General features: G+C 41.8%; 1 protein-coding gene across 2 annotated transcripts in view; it reads left to right on the top strand.

The window, feature by feature from the left end:
• GLI3 (GLI family zinc finger 3) overlaps positions 1-19,897 on the top strand; it is a 215,748-nt gene that overhangs the window by 108,467 nt on the left and 87,384 nt on the right. For both annotated transcript variants that reach the window (XM_027815314.2, XM_005446215.4), the window contains exon 4: positions 9,893-9,998. In XM_027815314.2, the coding sequence (XP_027671115.2) occupies positions 9,893-9,998 (106 nt within the window). The remainder of the gene's footprint in view (positions 1-9,892; positions 9,999-19,897) is intronic.

The following is a 19,897-nucleotide window of genomic DNA, read 5'->3' on the forward strand; positions in this document are numbered from 1 at the left end:
ACAATAATCCTAAAAACCCAGCAAAAAGCGTGGTTATATCTAAAGCTGATACTCTTACCCTGTGTCTGAGTAACAGGAAACAAAGAAGTTGTCTGTAAAGAAAAAAAAAACCTAGAAAAAGATCATGAGCAAAACCCAAGATAGATTTGCAGAGAATGAGCAGATTTAGGCAATTGAAGCACTTTTATAAGGAATTAAAGTATAGTGAGTAGTGGATAAAATACTGTTAAATCAGGCTCTTCATTAGGACTTTTCACTGAAGAGGGTCGTAGTGCCTCAGAAGAGATATCTCTGTGTTAACAGTGGCCAGACTGAGTCACAGGGAAGTGATGTAATTTGACTTTGGCCGTTTTCATTAAAAATGTTTGCCTCAGTGCTTGGCTTGAAAAAACCAACTCAGATTGACTGGAATATCGACAATATGACATTCTCAAAAATAGGCTGAATGAGCATTTAGGATAAATGTCAATAGGGCAAATTTAGTGAACTTGCCATACTTTCCATCTTCAGTAATGATCTGAAACAAAAAGTACCCAGCATAAAAATGAAACATAGGGGAGAAACTCTTTGAGAAGCTGAAGGAGGACGAGGGAACAAGGAGGAGGAAAACAGCTTAACGTCAAGTATTTAGAAATGTCAAGAAGTAATAACCAAAAGCCAGTTTGTGTTGCCTTTACTAGACTTGAGTAGTGCCCATTTCACCAGCAGTCCTCTAGAAATGGTAGGGTAGGTTGCTGCCATGGGATGAAGGCACTGTCTTATAGTGGGAAAATGAAAGGTAATGGTATTTGAGTCTGTATGTAAGAAACACATACACCTGATGGAAAGAGAAATTTGCAGAAATACGTTATTCATATTATAAATCTCTAAGGCTACCTCCTAAACAGTGTCATGACAGCCTGCATGAAAACCTGATGCCTGAGAGTTGCAGGGGTGACAACTGTATATCTCTCCCAAACTGGAAGAAACTCAGGGAGCAAAACCAAGTGACTGTGATTAATTTAGAATATGGACATAGAGATTAAAGGATGCAATAAAAGTATATTATTGAGTGGCCTGACAGCACATGTGATAGCTATCTGCTCATCTGCAAGAGCTGGAAGAGTGTAAACACCACAGAGGGAGAGTAATTACTAAGGATGATACAGAGAGAAACTAAATAATTATGAATATTTGGATGAAATTTAAAAAAATCAGATTGATCACAGGGAAAAAGAAATTTCTCCAAGTGTTCACTTGATTGTGCATCCCATAGAATCTGAACTGTTTTAATATCTAAAAATAGCTGTAATTGATTTAATTATGCTTTTCCCTCTCTAATTCCTATCATGCCATAAATTACTCATCAAAGCTGCTAAGTATAACCTATTTCTAAGTCTTTAACCCTGTGGTCCAGATCAGACCTTCAGCTGCTGGAAATCTGTTTAGCTACGGTGATTTTCATTGTGCTATGGTGATACCCAACTGTTTGAGATTTGTCCTTTCAAATAGCTTTTAATCTTGATTCTGGTATGCAGAAGAGCACACAGGTCTCTGAAGTTTGTAAAGTGGCAGCATGGGTCAGTCTGCAAATGTTATTTGTTTAAATGATGCTTTGGAGAATGTCACCAAAGCTTGTTGAATTATCCTACTTACATTTATTTGTTCCCACATCAAATCAGCAGCAATACAAGGATATATTTAGATTTTTTTTTCTAGTTTCTAGCTTTCTGTTACCTCTCCTTAGCCACATTTACCTTTGCTTCTTAGAGATATTTGTCATTGCTGAGTTAATGTGTGCAGCTGGTAGCAGGGCATTTGAATGCTTTCCTTGAGCTGTATTGAGCTGTAGGAAATAACCAAGCTGTTGTGTGGCAGCTCCTTGTTCCCACTGGTCAGGAAGCTCACATTAAACCTCTGCTTAGGAGTAGTTCAGAGTTGAGAGCCTTACTGTGAGAGTTCTCCTTTAGTTCTCTCTAGTGTGGATCAGGATTTATTTCTTTTACAATCTTTTCATTTCCTTGGTTTCCACTTTGCAGCTCACCTTCAACCACTGGAATTTGTTGCTTTGTGTTACAGAAATGGGTATGCACACATAGATAGTTAAAAATTATTTGTGTATATGTTGTGGTTATGCATCCAGTTGCTTGCTACTCATAGAGAAGGAAACACTGATGATGTGATCCTTCATACATATGTGTAGTCAAAGGTAGGAAGCATTCCAGAGCAGCTGGGTGAAGCCATTTGTCTGGCACTGTTGAAAGTTAAATATGGATGCTTGGGTTTTTTTCCATAATTTGGGGTGTGTGTGTGTGTTTTAAAGTAGTGGAGGATGCACTGACATGTGGTGGCATGATAAGTTAGGGCGAGCAACAGCAAAACAGCAAGCATGTTACAAGGCAGAAGCTGAATTATTATTTTGCTGCAGAGTCCATCAGAGGTAGCAGAGGGAGGGATTTCTTTTGTCAGCTCCTGGCAGAGGACAATTTATCATTTTCTTGTGGAGACCACATTATTAAGTTTGTTAAGAAATGCTGCGTGGGATTGAGAGGTTATGAAAAAGATGAGCTGAGCCAGCTGCATTAGATGAAACAATGTTCCCGCCAAGTAATGTGGTGATGAGGCTAAGATGTCTTATCATCCTCATCTTTTCCTGAAAGCATGGGCAGTGTACAGGCGCTGGCTATGTGCAACTGTTGCTCATGTTCATGAGGGTTTTCTGAAGTTGTGTATAGGATGAAACAGCAAGTATTGTTTGGGTGGAAGAAGCTACTGAGGTGGGATCTTCCTGGTGCATTTCCAACAATTTCCTCTTTATTCTTGGACAAACTGTGCTGGTGGAGTGTCTTAGCTTTCCTCTGAAAATGTGTGTCCTGGGGCGCTGTGGGGCGGCAGTGCTGTGCCCCCTCTGCTCACCGGGCAAGTTCGTGACTGCATGGTCAGGGCAGCACAAGGAGTCCTTCCTTCATCTGCCAGAGTCCATCCCTCTGGAAACAGCAATTTGAAGTCACTGGGCTGTGATGAATCACAAATTACATTTTTAAAGAATATGAGACTCTTCAGTCCAAGGTGTTGTGTACATGCAATATATTTATTATTCTGCAAGTCTGTCTCTTACTACTTTTTTTCATTTTTTTTTTCTTTCTTCTTTTTTTCGGATGGGCAAACGGCAGGGAGCACTGGAGTCAGTTGAATGGACTTGAGGAAGTTTAGTTAATATTCCAGAAGGCAGTCCTGCTCCTCAGACAGCAGAGTTGCAGCGACTGAGAGGAATAATAAAACATTCAAACTGAAATCAATCCAGCAGTTATTTAGCCAATACCTGCAGCAAATTTGGCATATTAGAGACCTCTCAGTGCCAGCTGATGAAATAATTTCCAGCCACTTTTCTTCCAGCACACCGGTAACTGCTCCTCCTTCGTGTGTTTGGCATGATGGTTGTTGTGGAACTACTAAAACCAATAAAACATGTTCCCACAAGGTGTTTAAGTTTACAAACTAAAAAGTGGTAAAATGGATGGCAGGGATCTAAGATGCCCCGAAGTCTTAATTTTCAGTTTTGCACAGGTAGAAATTATTATTCAGCCATAACAAGAGGCACGGAGCTGGAGCTGTGCTCTAGTTTGTGAGGTTTGGCTGGGAACTCCTGTGGTTTATTTTTAAGATGAGCGTACAGGCTGTGCAAGCACAAGCAGAGGGTAGGGAGGGGAAGTCTGATCATCATTAAGACACGCGGACATGGAAGGGATGTGATCTGATTGAAGATTGTGGTTTTCTCTGGAAGTGGTATATCTGCTCTATGTTATCACAATTAACATTTAGCGATACTGAAATGGAGAGGACTTACAAATTAAAAAATCTTTTTCTCACTCTGTCTGTTTCTTGGCTTTATCTATTTATTTGCTTTTCTTTTTTTGGTTTTGCCATGGCTTTTTCTTTTTCCTACTTAAAATCTCCTTCTCTGTGAAGTCAGATAGTGAGTAGGCGCATCCGTGTCAACACGACAGTTGCCACACTGGAGGTGTGCATGTGCATACGTGCACACACAGAGGGACACACACACAGGAGGAGGGGGAAAAGCCTCCTGAGATAACTGACTGTAGCACACCAGTGGATCAGCCTGCAAATAAGCAGTGCTGCGGGTGGCAACTAGCCACGCTGAAGCAGCAATGCCAGTCACCTTAGAGAGACCCTTCAAAGTGCACAAATTTAGGTGCATGTATTAACGTGTGGCTGTGGCTCAGTCATTTTTCTTCCTGATTCAAACCTTTGTATAAGCAGACATAGAGAACTCACCCCTTTTTGAAAAAGAGCTAACCACAGCCCCCCAGCCCCCCAAAGACAACATGTGCTCTTATTGAGCCCGAACGCAAGCTGTAATTAAACAGAAATCCAAAATAAGATCTTTGTTTGGCAAAAAAGAACCTAATTCTTCCCACAAAACCTGGCAATACCATTACATTCAGATCAGTTGAAACGAATGTACATGAAGAAACAGTGGTGCCCTTAGGGACTCTGCAACCTGAATATTAGAAAATTCCCATCTGGTGATCAGCTTATGAACCAAAGGAAGTGTAGAAATTTGCTGGCAAACTCTTCAAAACTGTTCTGCATATTGAAAAGACATTAGCGGGGAGGCTATATTTTGCCTGATATTGTTTCTGTTACATCTGGTGTGGAAGCTTGGTACCACTGAGTTCAGCATCAAGACTGTAATGAATTTAAGCGGGAAGGAGATTTCACCTCAAATGAGGTTATATCTGAGACAGAGTTTTGCACCTGGCTCAGTTCTGACATTTAATTTGGTGAGCTGATTGTCCTGAGAACAAATCTGCTAAAACATAACAAGGGCTTCCTGTGTTGGGCTTGAGTCCTGTGTTTGCTTGGCCCTGATTTCATGACACAGGTGCAGGCATCAGGGCCATGCTGGGCACATTCAAGCCGATGCAGGCATTTTCTACAGTAGCAAATGTTTTCTTGACATGCTGAAAAACGTAGCCTGTTGTTTCAGCGGCCATCTTCCTCAAGGGTTTGGCAGGAATCACAAGGTGCTAGAGCAAGTTGGTTAGCTCAGGGCAGGGTGTGGACCACCACAGCTGAAGTTTCCAAATGTAGTGATCCCCCAAGTAAGGCTTATCTGAGAGACTACAGAGTCTACAGAAAAGTAACCCTTAACTTCAGTGAGCTTTGGAGCAGCCTAACCTCTTTGCCTTTGCCTCAAGACGCTGCACGGCACCTGGCATCGTCTACCTTTCCACTGAGTCTTTCAGTGAATTGCTGCTACCTGCTCCATCTCATCAGACTTCAGTTCAGGTTTGCTGTTCAGCAGCGAGGAACATCCCTGTCATTTCTCCCAGTCTCCTTCCCTTGATGTTGCAGCAGAGCCCTAGGTTGCCGACTTTCAGAGAACAAGTGTAGGTCTCTTCTTTTTTCCTGTATAGGAGTGATTGTAATTTGAGAGAGATGACCCTATTCACTTTAAGAAGGCGAGAAAGATTCTTGAAGAAGAAATAAAAAGGCACATTTTACACAAGAAGAAGTCAGCATAAATTGACATATTTTCCAGAAAATCTCACGGTGCTAAAATTGATGAGTTTGTAGCATTTCAGGCAGTTGTATCTCCCCATTTTGTTTTGAGGAGACCCAGTTAGCTATGCAGGAGACAGGAGAGCATCTGAAGGAAGCTTACAGTAGTAGGCAGCAGAGAATTCAGAAGGCAACAGCTAACAAATTCAGCAATGTGCGAGGAATGTGTTTAAGTGTATTTCCATTGCCTTGGCACGTCCTTGTAAGTTCTTGAAAATGGTGAAATTTAAGCACAGTGTCAGATACTTCTGCTGAATTGGAGCTGAGGGCTCCAAATACACAGGCAGCATCTGTCCGTCTCTACTGCTGCACTGTACACTTATGTTAGGGAGTCTCTGTAAGGATGTAATTGAAGGATCGGTCCAGGAATTCACAGTTGCCTTTGGATATCTACAAGAAAACTGCCTGGCATACGCTGCAGTAGTTTGCCTCTCAGCCAGAATTTTTAAGAAGTTGCAAATGATAATAAATAATTTCCCTCGCGGAATAGGCAGTTAGATTTTAGTCAGTTTATTTTGGTGAGAGGAGTGCCTTTTTGCTAAGGGTAAGAGTTTTGTTCCTTGCAGTTTATATAAGAAATGTGAAAATTATTATAGTCAGAGCAGGTATCCTGTCTTTTACATTAAGTTGCCCTCTGGTTTTCTAGATAGGTAGAGCATCTCTCACAACAGCCAGGAGTCAGGTAGGTAGGTCTAGATTAAATTCTAGCCCAGGGGTCCTCAAACTACAGCCTGCGGGCCAGATACGCCCCCCCAGGGTCCTCAATCTGGCCCCTGGTATTTACAGACACCCCACCCCCCCACCCCCCCACCCCCCGCCCCGCCGGGGGTTGAGGGGGGGAAACCAAGCAGCCGCAGATGACTGCCTGCCACTTCATCCGCGCGCCGGCCCCCTGGTTAAAAAGTTTGAGGACCTCTGTATCTAGCCTGTGAATAGTCTCACTCATTCTTTACTCAGCTACAGCATAAATAATAGCAGCAGAATGTGCCTGTAATATTCTGATGGTGCCTTTAATGAAATAGTTACTGGGTGGGTTATGAAGTAGCAATGTGAAACTGGCTACAGCCCAAGTTACTGCTTTGTAAACTTCTTGCTATGTATTTCCATATAAATACGTGTCAACCGATTACATTTTTATGGAGTTTCAAGTGAATTCCAAGTGAAGCCCTGGACGATGAGTGCTTTGGCAGGTCTCTGTTTGATCTAAGAGTCTTTCCATATAAATATTCAATGCTCTTCAAAGTGGAGTGGTTTTGGGCCCCCAAGCACGTAGAATTTACTGCCTACTTCTGTGCTGAGGGCTGACCCAAACACAGCAGAATTTGAATTCCCTCTGTAAAATTGACTCCACTAGTTCTGCACATTATTCTCCCTGTCTCCCATTTAGCATGTTAGTCGGCTGACAGTAGAGTACACAGCACTTAGCAGCTGGTTTGTGGAACCATCAGTCAGGAAATTATATGATAAATAGGAGGTAGCCAGGTTTAGTGGCACTTTATTCTGCTTCAGCAGTTTTAGCCTGACTTTGGAAAAGTCATCATGTGGTTTTTCTTAAGAGTTGCAACAGGAGATGGCTACAGTGTAGTAACTTATTACACATACACTTGAGTTATGATGTTCACCAGCTGTATTGCTCATGTGTAAATAATAAACTGTGAGATGGATAATTATGTTGGGTTTTGATATGCAGCTCTGCTCTGGTCGGCACAGGGCTGACAGAGACATCTCCCGGTACTGTGATGGAGTACGGCTGTTTCCCAGATGGAAACTGCAAACAAGATGCAACCAAGCTATACAAAGGAGCTTAATGTGAGAGGACTCAAAAAGGTACTTTTGGGGATTTGTATCCCATGTGTACAACTTGTTGGTGCCCTGCACTGCACAGGCCCCACAAAGGGGAATACTCTTTTTGGGTCCTTTAATGCTCATTTTCCATTTCCCAGATAGGGGAAGATAGATGATCACATTCAGAAGTGTTAAACGGTGTTTCACTGCTTAAATATTGGAACTGTTTTTAATGGGTGGCTGCTCAGGCTGGATGAGGGTGGGACAGTGAGGAGGCATGGCATCCTGAGCGGGATTGCTTGCCTTGGCCAGGTGGAGCCCATCCTGTCTGACCAGAGTAAGGGTGACAAAATCTCTGTGGTCTCACCTGTGCTCCAGAGACAGGTCAGGCAAAGAAAGACTTGCCTGTGCACAGTGACTTCCTTCTTTGCTGAAAAAAATGGTGGCAGAGGTTTTATGGTAAAATGCCAGATGTCTGCTTTAAAACCTCCTCCCTTTGACTTACGCTGCTGTAGTCAAATACCAGCAAAGTAGGGCACAGAGCAAGCAGGGAGATGTGCTAAACCACACTTCCCGTGCCCCTTTTCCCCTGCTCCACCTTGGCGGGTGGTTAGGAATGTGTTTCAGAAGGTGGCAGCGAGCATCCTCCACTTGGGTGATGAATGACACTGTGTTCACAGGGGTACCTGGTCATCTGTGACTCACCTTTGCTTCTGCTGAAGCCCAGGAGTGCTCAGCATGGGGAGCGAAGCTTGTAACAGAGTGCATGCCAAGGTCCAGTTAGTGCAGCAGAACCAGAATTAAAGCTACTGCAAGTTTGAGGTCCCAGCTCCCTGGAGTAAGCCATAATTATTTTTCATTTATGGTGCCTAAGCCCCAAGCCAGTAAATGGCAGAAATGTGCTGTGGCTGATCATGTTAGTGATGTTTCACAAAATCAAGCCATGAAACTGGACAGACTGTGTTGATGTTTCCAGATTTTCCTGAAATACTGGGGATATCTCCTCAGAACTGTCACACTTTCCCCTTTGTGCCCTCCATTTACTCTCTCAGGGCCATGAGGTTTGTTCCTTTAGTTCTTTCTCCTGCTTCAAAACATAATGATAAATTAACTCAACTTTTGACAAACATCAAAGACAGAACTCCTTTTTTTTTTTTTTTTTTAATAATCATCTCTAGTTGGTGAGGGAACTGCTTTCACAGGTTACATAATCAAACAGGAGGATGACGTTTTGCTGAATAGGAAAGGCAGGAAATACGAAGATACTTTGAAGAGTCAGCAGGCAAAACTGAAATAGGTGTAGTTTTATTGCCGGTGCGTAATTAAAGTTTTCTTTCTTTGTAGAAGAATTTTAGTAAATACGTGACATGACCTAATGTCTGTACTGCTCCACTCTTGGTGTCGAATAAACACATGACTTCATCCAGAGTGGCAATCGGGTAATAACTGGGCAGGATCAGTTTGTTTCACGCCACAGAAGATACTCAGCATCATGTTTGAATTTTTGAACATTTGGGAGGTAGCAGCGAGCAGCGCGGTCAGCAGTAGCCTCCTCTAGGCACACAGCTCGCCCGGGTGTGCTGGTGTGTGGAGCCACGGTCCATGTGCATTGTTTCCTCCAAGGCTGGGAGGCAATCCTGCTGGAAAAGTGGTGGGGAGCTGCGGGGCGGGCTTTTGCTGGGTCCCACAGGGCAAGAGCCCGGTGGGGGCGGCGAGGGCACATTCCCCCTTTTGTCAGCCAGGTTGCTGAGGCTCTCTGGAAACAGTGGGGAACAGGAGTTCTGGCAGCTGCAAAACCCCATCCTGCGAAAATCTTGGAGGAGACGAGCAGGGGAGCTTACTGCAGCTGCGGGTCCCCGGGTCTCCAGCCATGGGGACAAAGAAAGCCCCCTTCCTTTTTAAGAGCAGCGTATGAAATTAAGTCTCCCTGTCCTCAAGCACATTCCTCCAGATGTGACCATCAGCCATCGGTGTGATGCATTTAAGCATCTCCGGTATAGCCTTTCCCAACTCATTTCCCTTTTAACTCCATTGTCTGATTTACTCCAGATAGTCATTTCTCAGCATACCACTTCAGTTCTGTTTTCTGTTGTAGGATTGTGTGTACATCTCTGAGGGTATACTTTTTTTTTATTGTATTGTGTTCTCTGCTTAGGCTTTTGGTCCTGGAATGATTATTTTTTTTCTTTTTAAAATAAAAAATAAATAAATCAGGAGTGCTTATGAAAGGCTTGATGGTCCTTTTGATCTGACGCTTCACATATGGGCACATAATTATTTATTAACAACTTCTTTACGTCCCTTCCCATTTAAGCTATAAAAAGAGAATATTAAAATTACTGAATACATATTCATGCAAACACTGTGGGCCAAAATCTCCTCTCGGACAGACCTGACTAAGCGCAGTGGGGAAGGAGAATGCGACCCGTAAGTCGTAGCACTGTTGACACAATGCTTTTCCATATCTGTTCCGTTTTTATGAATGTTGTTTTTAAAGAGTTGTTGGAGATACTCGATCTGGGAACCTCGTTTGTTTTTTCAGATCCGCCTCACCTCTTTCCAGCATTCCACCCTCCTGTACCAATTGATGCGAGACATCATGAGGGACGCTACCATTATGAACCATCTCCCATTCCTCCTCTGCATGTGTGAGTATTCAGTATTTCCCCTTGTTCCAGCTGCCTGGAAGATTGGGCAAGTATATGAACCTTTGCAGTGCTTAAAGCCATGCACCTGGCGCCCTTTGCCAGTCTTGTTGGAGAGCGAGATGTACCTTTAGAAAGTGTCAAGGTTATCTCTTAGTGAGGTAAAAGCCAGGCTGGTGCCTGAAAAATTCCTGTTACAATAGGTGGCTGGCAAATGTTACCCAAGTGTTTTGCTGACATTTATTCTGTGTGCTGTCATTCTATAAATATAAAATTAAAAAGTGCTGAACGCTGTGAAATACAGACAGGCAAAGCATGTATTTTGTCTATATTGAGCTTAGGATTCTTCATAGCTAAAATTTCCTCTCATGCCAAAGGTGTTTGTTTTCTTTTCTGGCGACTGCTATGAAGCATAATGAAATTTTTGGTAAATTTTCATAGTCCTTGTTGTGTGCATGCACAGGCAATTGGTTGATTGATGGGAATGTCACCCAAACAAAATGGCAAATGTGATAGAGCACATGGTTTACACAAAGATAAAAGAAATGAATACGAGTGATAACATGCATTAGAAAAGGGCACTAGTGGTGAAATCCTGTAGAAATAAATATTATCTTCTTCTGTATGGGGAGACAGATATCAGCATTGCAGAATAAAAGAGTTATGTTCAGAAAACTGCTATGTACCATTAAAAATGGAGGCGAAAAGCAGGGCTTAGTACTTCGCTAAAAGTCTTGATACATACGTTTAATCATACCTACTAATCACCTCTCGTACTGAGAAAATACAAGAAGAAAAGCACAAGTAATACTTAGAAGAATAATGCTAGTTGTTTAGATGGCAAATTGCTTTGCTATGGCTATTAGTTACAGCTGTGTAATTACATATATGCAGAAGAAAAATGAAGTTTTTTAAACAAGTCCTCCTCTGTGAGAGCAGAATTAATTGATATTAACAATCCTAACTACATGCCCAAGTACACACACAATATTTTACTAACAGGTTTTTTTGGGTCAGTCTTCTATAACTAAATTGTAATTTCAGAGAAAATTTGCCTGAAGGTAAGTAATAAATCTGTGATGCAGTCTTCTTGGGCATTAGAGGAAAAGTGGATATTTATAGAAAGAGAGAGTACAGAAACTTGTGATTTATTCCTCAGAGTTCCTCTTGGTGCATCACTGTTAACACCACAGTCAACCACGTCATAAAATGTACTCAAATATATGCTTATATTTTCTGGTAAAAAACATGTAAGCTGAAGGTGGCAGGCTCAGACAGAGTCATTACGTGGTCATCCTAGATTTTGCAGTGCAGTGAATGTTCTGCTTGGATGTTTTTGGGAGCTGGGGGGATGATCCTACTCCTTCTGAAGCTAGTGGAGAATTTGTCTTTGTCTTCGGTGCGAGGCAGACAGAGTAGGGAGCCCCCAGGAAGTGTTTTAAGCTGCATCAGCAGAAGACCATCATCCAAAACCTGGATACTGCAAGGTTAGCCGTCGTGGAGGTTTCTGGATCTCATGCCATGTGAGACCCTGCCTGGCAGCGCTTGCTGTGCTGAGCCCTCTCCAAAGCCTCAGCCCCATGAACTCAGTCCATGCCATGACGCCAGTGCACCCACAGGCAGGGCTTTTGGGTGGGTAGACCACTGTTCCTGGCTTTGGGCGACAGTGGGAAATTGGGACTAGCAGCCTGCACTGCTAAAATTGCCACGATTTCTGTGAGAGCCCCAAAAGATCAACGTTGAAAATGCCTGCTTTGTCCCTCATTTGGCCTTCAGTGGTCATCCCCTCTGACACCAAAGTCAATGCCCCTTCTGCAGAAGGGTGCTGGTGCTGCATGGACCCGCTCCTTGCCACACTCCGTGGTGTGGCGGTGATTCAGCCGGGCCCTGCAGAGGCTTTTTAGAGAGGGGGAGATCTTCGTGTGATGCGATACAGCTTTAGAGGTGCACCCTGATGTCAACCCAAGCTTTACACTCAAAATTTCCTTGATACCGGCCGTTTATTTTTCCATTAACTTCTGTCAATCCTTCCACTCGTTTGGTTTTTGTCCTCATTGGAATGATGAGCTGTAGTGGACCCTTGGAGCCCTTGTAGTCAATATAATTAATGTAAATACACAATCAAGTTAGAAAAATGGGTTGGACTCCAACAGTTTCTTTGTGGATGTTAAGGTTTGTCATGGTTTTGCAGCTTCAGGGAATACATTTTAGTGGATGTGTAAGGTAGACGCCCATCAGTTTTCTTGCAAGTTTTACAGAGCCTGGTGTGAGTATGACTTAGGAGTGTTAGATTTGGGATTGTTTGGAGCCATCATTTGAACTTCTGTCCTAACACCCATTTTAAAAAAAGAAAAAAGAAGAAGAACGAACTGGGTCTGAGAAGTTATTTCAGAATTCTGAGAGAAAATGGCAAGAACATGAGTCAGGATACAAATGTTTACCTACAGCTTGATCAATGACTTCATTGTATGCGTGGTTTTCTCCTCAGCTTATAATACTCTCAAGTGTGTGTGTGTGTGTAATATAAATATGGGCAAAAAATTGGCATCATTCCTGTTACCCATGCTCCCAGGAATGTGTTCCAGAACCTGTCAAGCCTTAGTGGAATTAGTTTAGGTTTAATACAAGTGCAGAAAAAATGTGGAGGGGGCCTTGTCCACATGATGCCTATGTGTGCACATGATTTTGAACAATGGCCAAGTGAAAAAGAAAAAGTGAGGATCTTTTAAGGTGTTGCAGGGCTCTTACAGACTTGCAGCTCTAAGGAGGTATGTGTGTTTATATGTATAATTCTTACAGTTTAGTTGCTGATGGGCAGAACTGTGGTATCCCAAATTTCAGCCTGGAGCCAAATTTTACATTTTGAGTTATAAACCCCTAAAATAAGGGTTTATGTTTATGACGGAATTGCTGACAGATGCTTATGTATAGTAGGACTAGCAGGCATTGCTGTAATTATGCTATCGTATCCTATCATTAAAGATTTCAATTGAAAGAGGTTTATAAATTGCTCTTCCTCTAGATAAACCACCCTACATTAAGGCATCAACGATATGGTGCAGAATTAAATTAAAATCTCATAAAATGAAATATGTTCTGTATTAGCTGTTTGACACTTAATTTGCCTCTGAATGAGTAGAGGAAATCACAAATTAACCTGCCTTTGTTTTTCCAGCCATGGCTTATTAGGTGTTAGAACAACTGCAATTACAGCCCAATAATAACCCCCAACCCTTATGAATATGTACTGAAATGTGTCACTTTGTGTTACCAAAACCTGTTTGTTAGAACTATGTAGTTATCCTGGAATTTCTACAGTACATCTTTGCTTTATACTTCAGGGAAGGTGTATGAAACTGAAGTTGTTGTTCAGCAGCAATATATGGAAAGTGTAATTGGAGCTGGAGCTTGTGTTCCCCCCCGCCCCCCATCAAGGGATGAACCTTAATTAAAAAAAATATTCCAGTAAACTGTAACTCAGTTTTTCTACTCTTCATTGAACTAGCAAGTTGAATTACTTGTTAAACATCCTATGATTAAAACGTACCAAAAGAAGCATGGCTTTAGTAATGCCACTTCTGCTTTCTGGGGTAGTGGTGGTGGTGGTTTTGTCTAGCTTTTTCTTAATTTTCAAAATTGATTTCTAAAGTAAAGTACTAAAGGAGAAACTGAAGCTAAACTATGTTTTGGTTCTTGATGTTTGCTACGCCATCCAGTAGAGTGTGATGCCTTCTCTGGTTGGTGTGCAGTGATTCAAAATCCTGCTGCTAATGAGGGTATTTATTTAAACATAAACTAATACTTTGAGCATGCTATTTTTTTTTACTCCTTAAGAACCAAATCATAAATTTACTGTTAGCTAACTCTTCAAGTTCCCTGATGTCTTTGTTGATGTTGGCTTTGTTGGAATGAGAGTTGTTAGCAGTGAGCAGAGGAATAATAACGTTGTCTTGACTATTTTTATGATAGTGCAAGTGTGAATAACTTTGTAGTCCCACAACTTTTAAAATCTGAGTTAGCCAGGATGAGAGTTTTGATTTATTAATTATAAAACCCCAAAGCTCCTAAGACAGAGGCAAACTGCTATTAATGGATTTAACTTCAGCGATTTAGGAAGCTACCATTCTTGGTCATTCATTCCCATACCTTTATTGAGTTGTTTTAGTAGGTTGCTCCTGATCTGCTTCCTTTCAAAGTTGGGTTGGACAGCCTTTGAAGATGACTTAACCTGGTATTTCCAGGTGCTGTTGAGGTGGCTGTGAAGGATGCACACTCCTGCAGAGGTGGGACAGGTGGCAGCATCAGGAACAGCTCCAGGGTGGTGGCCTGTGTGCATCTCAGAGCAGTTAGTGCATGTGTTGTAGGAGGCTAGTAGAAAGTTAAAGTTTCAGGGCTGAATGTGCTGCAAGATACACCATGTATGTTCCAAAACATTAATCCATTTAGCCTCCGTCTCTCTTTCTTGTGCCACCCCTTTTTACATTAGCCCTGGGCTGTCAGTAAGGGAGCATGAGCAGGTAGATCTAAGGGAAAGTGCACTGATGTTTACCCATATGCTTATGGCCAGAGGAGGCTGCCCTTGGAAGAAGGAAGCTGCAAGGTAAAGCTGCTGTCTTGTAGCTTCCTAGGATCAATAATGCTCCAAGCTCCTTTTTTTCCGAACTGCTGATTGAGGCTTGCGGCGTCTGAGTTTGGCAGTCTTACGCCCTGAAACGATGGTGTGTGGACCGTTGTGCTTGTGCCTAACATGAATGCCTTGAACAGGTATTTTTAACTGTGTGAATGCACCAGTACTGAAGCAAAGCATGTGTTTTGCTTGCAGACAGCGTCAAGTTGATAAAAAGAGAGTCTGATTCTTAGATATGTTATTTCATATCTAATTTATACAGACATCAGTTACACAAGGGTGAAAAGGAAAGGAAAGTCAGGCCCAGACATTCAGCTTTCATCAGCCTCTGATTCTGGACCATGCAGTACAATGGGGGATGTACAAATGCGAGAAGATTAAAGCATTGGCTCCGCAAAATATCCTTGATTATGAGAGAAACTGCTTGCCATATGTTTGATAGGACTTTCCCAGCCTCATCACTGACATTTTGATTTTTTCCTTTGCGCTTTCATTCCTAAGCTCTCATTTCTTTTAAAAATCTTGGTGTTTAAACTTCTTAAATCTTTTACCTGCTGCTTTACCTCAGTGTACCTCCAAGCTGGAGACTTGGCAAGGAGTCATTCATTGATCCTTTCACAGTGGGAAGGACAGCCCCACCCAGTGTGAAAAACATCACTCCTTGAATTGGCTTTAATTACTTTACGACTTGTACCGGGAGCCAGGAGCCTTCGAAGAAGAAAGACTGGGAAGCTCTTGGGACATGAAAAGATGACTGTAGTTAGGGCTTTCCAATATCAGCCATGAAAGTATTTTCTGTAAGCAGGGAGAAATCTTGTATTAAATGGGAAGCACCCCAAGAAACTTGTCCCTGGAAGTGAAGTGCAGCGTTGAGAATAGGCAGCTGCTAATAGTCTGGAGGATTTTTATAGCAGGTCTCTGAGAAGGAAGCAGCGTGGTCTGGTGACTTGTTAAGGTCATTCTGAGTTTGTTATATGCCATGTGTGTGTGTTATAGGCTCTGCGAGCAACGTGTATGCCTGTTAGTGACAGAGTAGTGTGGTGATGGTAATTCACAGAAGTAAAATAGCTGGGCCAGATGCCCACACATAAACTCAGCAGATAATTTTCGTTCAGTGCCAGGCCTTTTGCAAAGCAGGTAAGAGGAAACCTGAGTCAGGACCAGGACTGCAATCTCTCAATCAGTATATGGTGTTGCGTCATTTAAAACAGTGAATCAGTGTTTTGTTTAGCTGTTGGTACTTGTTTAGTAATATTTACCTTAAGACTGGCAGACCATAAATTCTCCTTTGCAAGCAGGCTTACAGAGTAGCTTCAGAAACAGACTTTTTAAGAACTTATCTGAAACTGGGAGAAGTTTGGAAAGCAAATTATTGGTGGCATATATTGAATTGCAGGGAAAAAAAGGATATGTGATTCAAATTTTTGATTTTGAGACACTTCAAAAGGAAAAAAAGTAGGTAAAAATGTGGATAAAAATACATAAATATTTTTAAATGTAGCCATTTTACATAAATTCAGTTACATTGATTTGTTTAGGTAAGCTGTAGTCTGAAGTTTCTGTACACTCAATTCAACTCTTCTTTGTTTCTCTGTTCCTACTAGGAAAAAGCAGTATTAAGAAAAGAATATCTGCTGGCAAATAAATTCTAGATCAAATAAGGATTCACTGCTAAAAATCATCCTTGTTTTAGCAAGCACATTTACATGAAAGTCAACAGAATTGCCTCTAAGCACACCAGATTACATTTGGTTCACATCATTCATCTGTTTCTGTGGCGGATAATACTTTGTGACATAATCATTTTCTCTGGGGTAGCTAATTGTAATGCCAAGGAACTACGATTTATAAAGGAGAACAATAGCAGCAGATAAATATTGCGTTAACAGAGGCTCTTTGTTCTTTTCTACAGCCAGCTTGATTTTGGGATGGCTGGGGAAGTTACAGCAATTGAAATAAGAGGAAAATTTTGTTGAGATTTTTAATGTAGAAGGGAAAACTTGTAAAATGCAATGGTTTGTTTTGTTAAAAATCCTTTGGTAGAAACTTCCCCCAAATCTTCCATCCTTCCCCCCCCCCCCCCCCCCCCCCACTGTGTCAAGAAAAGCCCTTGCGAGGCAGCAGCCCCCAGCCTTAATGAGAAAGGCGTGCTTCTACCATCCGTTTGGCTGCTGGCTGGCCACCTCTCATGATACGGGCACTCAGTAGTAGCAAGAACTCACAGGGCAACTTCCCGGGGTGATACAGAGGGAAGAAAAAGAGGAGAAAGCCCTTGGTGGTCCTTGGGAACACTCCTCTGCTGGTCTAAAGGGAATCAGTTGCCTGAGCCCCACCTGAGAGGCAGTGGCACAGATTCGTCTGGTGGGGCCCAATCCAGTGGAAGGGGTTCTTGGAAGAGATTTGTATGAATTATGTTGTTGCAGAGAAACAGTTCCTAGGTTTATCAGTGGTAAGGTATCTGTTTTTGGCACTTCAACACCGCTGCCACTTAGCTGATTTACCCTATCTGGGCAGTTAACAGCACTTAGATGAATTCTTGGCTGCCAGTGAGAAGTGATTCCCTAAGGCAGGTGTTCAAACCAGCATGAGTTAAGAGGTGATGGAAGCAAAATGAATGGCCAGCAAAGTCGTGCCTCGAGACACCTTGTTGTATGTAACGTTTTTCTGTAGACCAAGGAATAACTAGACATGATTTCAAGCTTTTGGGGCACTCCCTGTGTATGGATGTGTCTATGAGTGTGCATGTTTGTGTGCGTGTGTGCATGCATCCTCTTTAGATAACAGGGTGAATATCTTTGTATGCATTTATCGTGAACTGAGTAATTGTAGATCTTTACAGTTACAACTAATGTAAGGAGCTACACAGACTCTGAGAAAGATGGAAAATGAGAGGGAAAACGTGAACAAAACAAGTAGGAAAAATATTCATGGGCAAAATCATTGCAAATGTGGATCATTACCTTAATTTTTAACCAAAAATACATAGAACAATTGCAATGCTAGAGTTTTGCTGCTTGAAATTTCTAATATCTCATTCTGTTATCAGCTGCAAAGAATGCAAGCTCTAAATATAGTGCACATTCAAAGGCTCTGAGCCTGTGGTTTCTTGGACAAAATTCCTGTGTTCTTTGTGCTGTAGTCAGCAGTATTAGTCGAGTGAGCAGATATTGACTGTGGTATTCACGTGCAGTGAACCAGAAGCAAGCCAACTCTATAGAGGCTGCTGTCAAACTTGTTGCAGTGGCCTGTGAGGTACTGGACTGTGACAGACTCCTTTTTTTTTTCAGTACAATTCTTCCACTCATGTTAAATCTTGCTTCAAAGACAACTGAAATGTTACAGGCTTAGCGTTCTTTCTTTTCTTTCTTTTCTTTCTTTTCTTTCTTTCTTTCTTTCTTTCTTTCTTTCTTTCTTTCTTTCTTTCTTTCTTTCTTTCTTTCTTTCTTTCTTTCTTTCTTTCTTTCTTTTTCTTTCTTTTTCTTTCTTTCTTTCTCTTTCTCTCTTTCTCTCTCTTTCTCTCTCTCTTTCTCTCTTTCTTTCTCTCTTTCTCTCTTTCTCTCTTTCTCTCTTTCTCTCTCTCTCTTTCTCTCTTTCTTTCTCTCTTTTTCTTTCTTTCTCTTTCTCTCTTTTTCTTTCTCTCTTTCTTTCTCTCTTGCTCTCTTTCTCTTTCTCACTTTCTCTCTTTTTCTTTCTTTCTTTCTTTCTCTCTCTCTTTTTCTCTTTTTCTCTTTCTCTCTTTTTCTCTTTTTCTTTCTTTCTTTCTCTCTTTCTTTCTTTCTCTCTTGCTCTCTCTCTTTTTTCTCTCTCTTTCTTTCTCTCTTTTTTTCTCTCTCTTTAAAGAGTACTGGTGAGATCTCTGTGTTGTGAATTGGAAGTTCCTAAAGTGAGAGTAAGTATAAACTAGAAAAAATATGAGCAATGAGTACAGCTGCAGTGTAGGTGCACAAAGCACCTTCATCATACTCTGCTCAGTCTTTCCCTCACTTAGACTCTTTCCTCCGCCAACAAAGACATCATGTCCTATGGTCTTGGAGTGTGGATTGAATTTGGTTCAGACTTTTTTCCCCTGAGGAGGATGAAACAGAAGTTAAATAATACCTTGTTTCCTTTTTTGTCACCCCTCCCTCAACACACTGTATTTTATATGCATACATTGATATTTGTTTGCATATTTGTAAGAAAAAGCAGGCTTTTGAGCTGGCGTCAGCTGTGCTTCTGAGATGTAGGAGGCTAACTAGCTGTCCCTTGCATATTCTCTATTATATGAGGCTAGAAAAAAAAAGACAGGACCCTAATTCCACCTAAAGGAATGTGCTCAATGGGTGTTTTATCTGTGTGCCTTGGGGTAGCCTGGGCCAACGGTTGTGACTGATGTTATCAATTAATAGAGGAAACAATTTAAAGAAAAATGTTACACTGTTTGATTTTTGCTCTCAGGATGCTTTACATGACCAAGGAACAACTTGGGGCCTTATTTCAGAAGAAGCTTTTCATTGAAGCGGCGCCCTATGAAGTTGTCATTAAAGACCAGGCAAGAATATATTGCTTAGTACCTTCCGGCACAGAATGTGTATGTCTGATCCTACAACAGATTATGACTGCATTTACAGTCAACTTTATAGGGGTGTTGGTAATTTTCTGGAGACCCCCACAGAGGTTAGACACAGAGGCAAAACATCCTGAAGCCCATGAGCCAGGAATACAAAGCTTCTGAAAGCATGAACTGACCTATCATCTTCTTAAAAGCATTATTTACGAGGCACTGTGACCATTGGTGTTAAGGATCAACAGAAAATTAGGGAGTATTTCGCATGAGGAAGAATTTCTAAACATATCAGATTTAAGTGGCTATCTCTTTAACGATACACATCTTTCAGTCCTGTATCTCCAGCTGAAATTCAGCCTAGATTTATCGTGCCTTTTCCACTGGCCTGTGGAAGAAAAGATTGATAGTCTAGTCCAGTTTATAGAGGCCACCAACGCAAATAGCCCCATTTAACAACATTGTAGACAGATTTGGCAGGGAGAGCAGGGGCTGAATGACCAGGGGCAATCAAGTGTTCTTTGCTTCACCCTGGAAGATCACTATCAGCGTACATCATCAAGACAGTACCAAGAAAGCTTGCGTAGCTGCCTCTGTCTTGGTTTGCCATACTTGTTCCTTGGACATCAGGCTTCCATCCTGACACTTTTTCTAGGAACTGTGTTTCTATTCCCGTGATTAAATTGAATTGCAGAGGTGCTTAGAGAGCAAATGCGTAGGTCGTCCTGCTGG

This window comes from Falco cherrug, chromosome 4, assembly GCF_023634085.1.
Source record: "Falco cherrug isolate bFalChe1 chromosome 4, bFalChe1.pri, whole genome shotgun sequence".
In the NCBI taxonomy this organism is placed as follows: Eukaryota; Metazoa; Chordata; class Aves; order Falconiformes; family Falconidae; genus Falco; species Falco cherrug.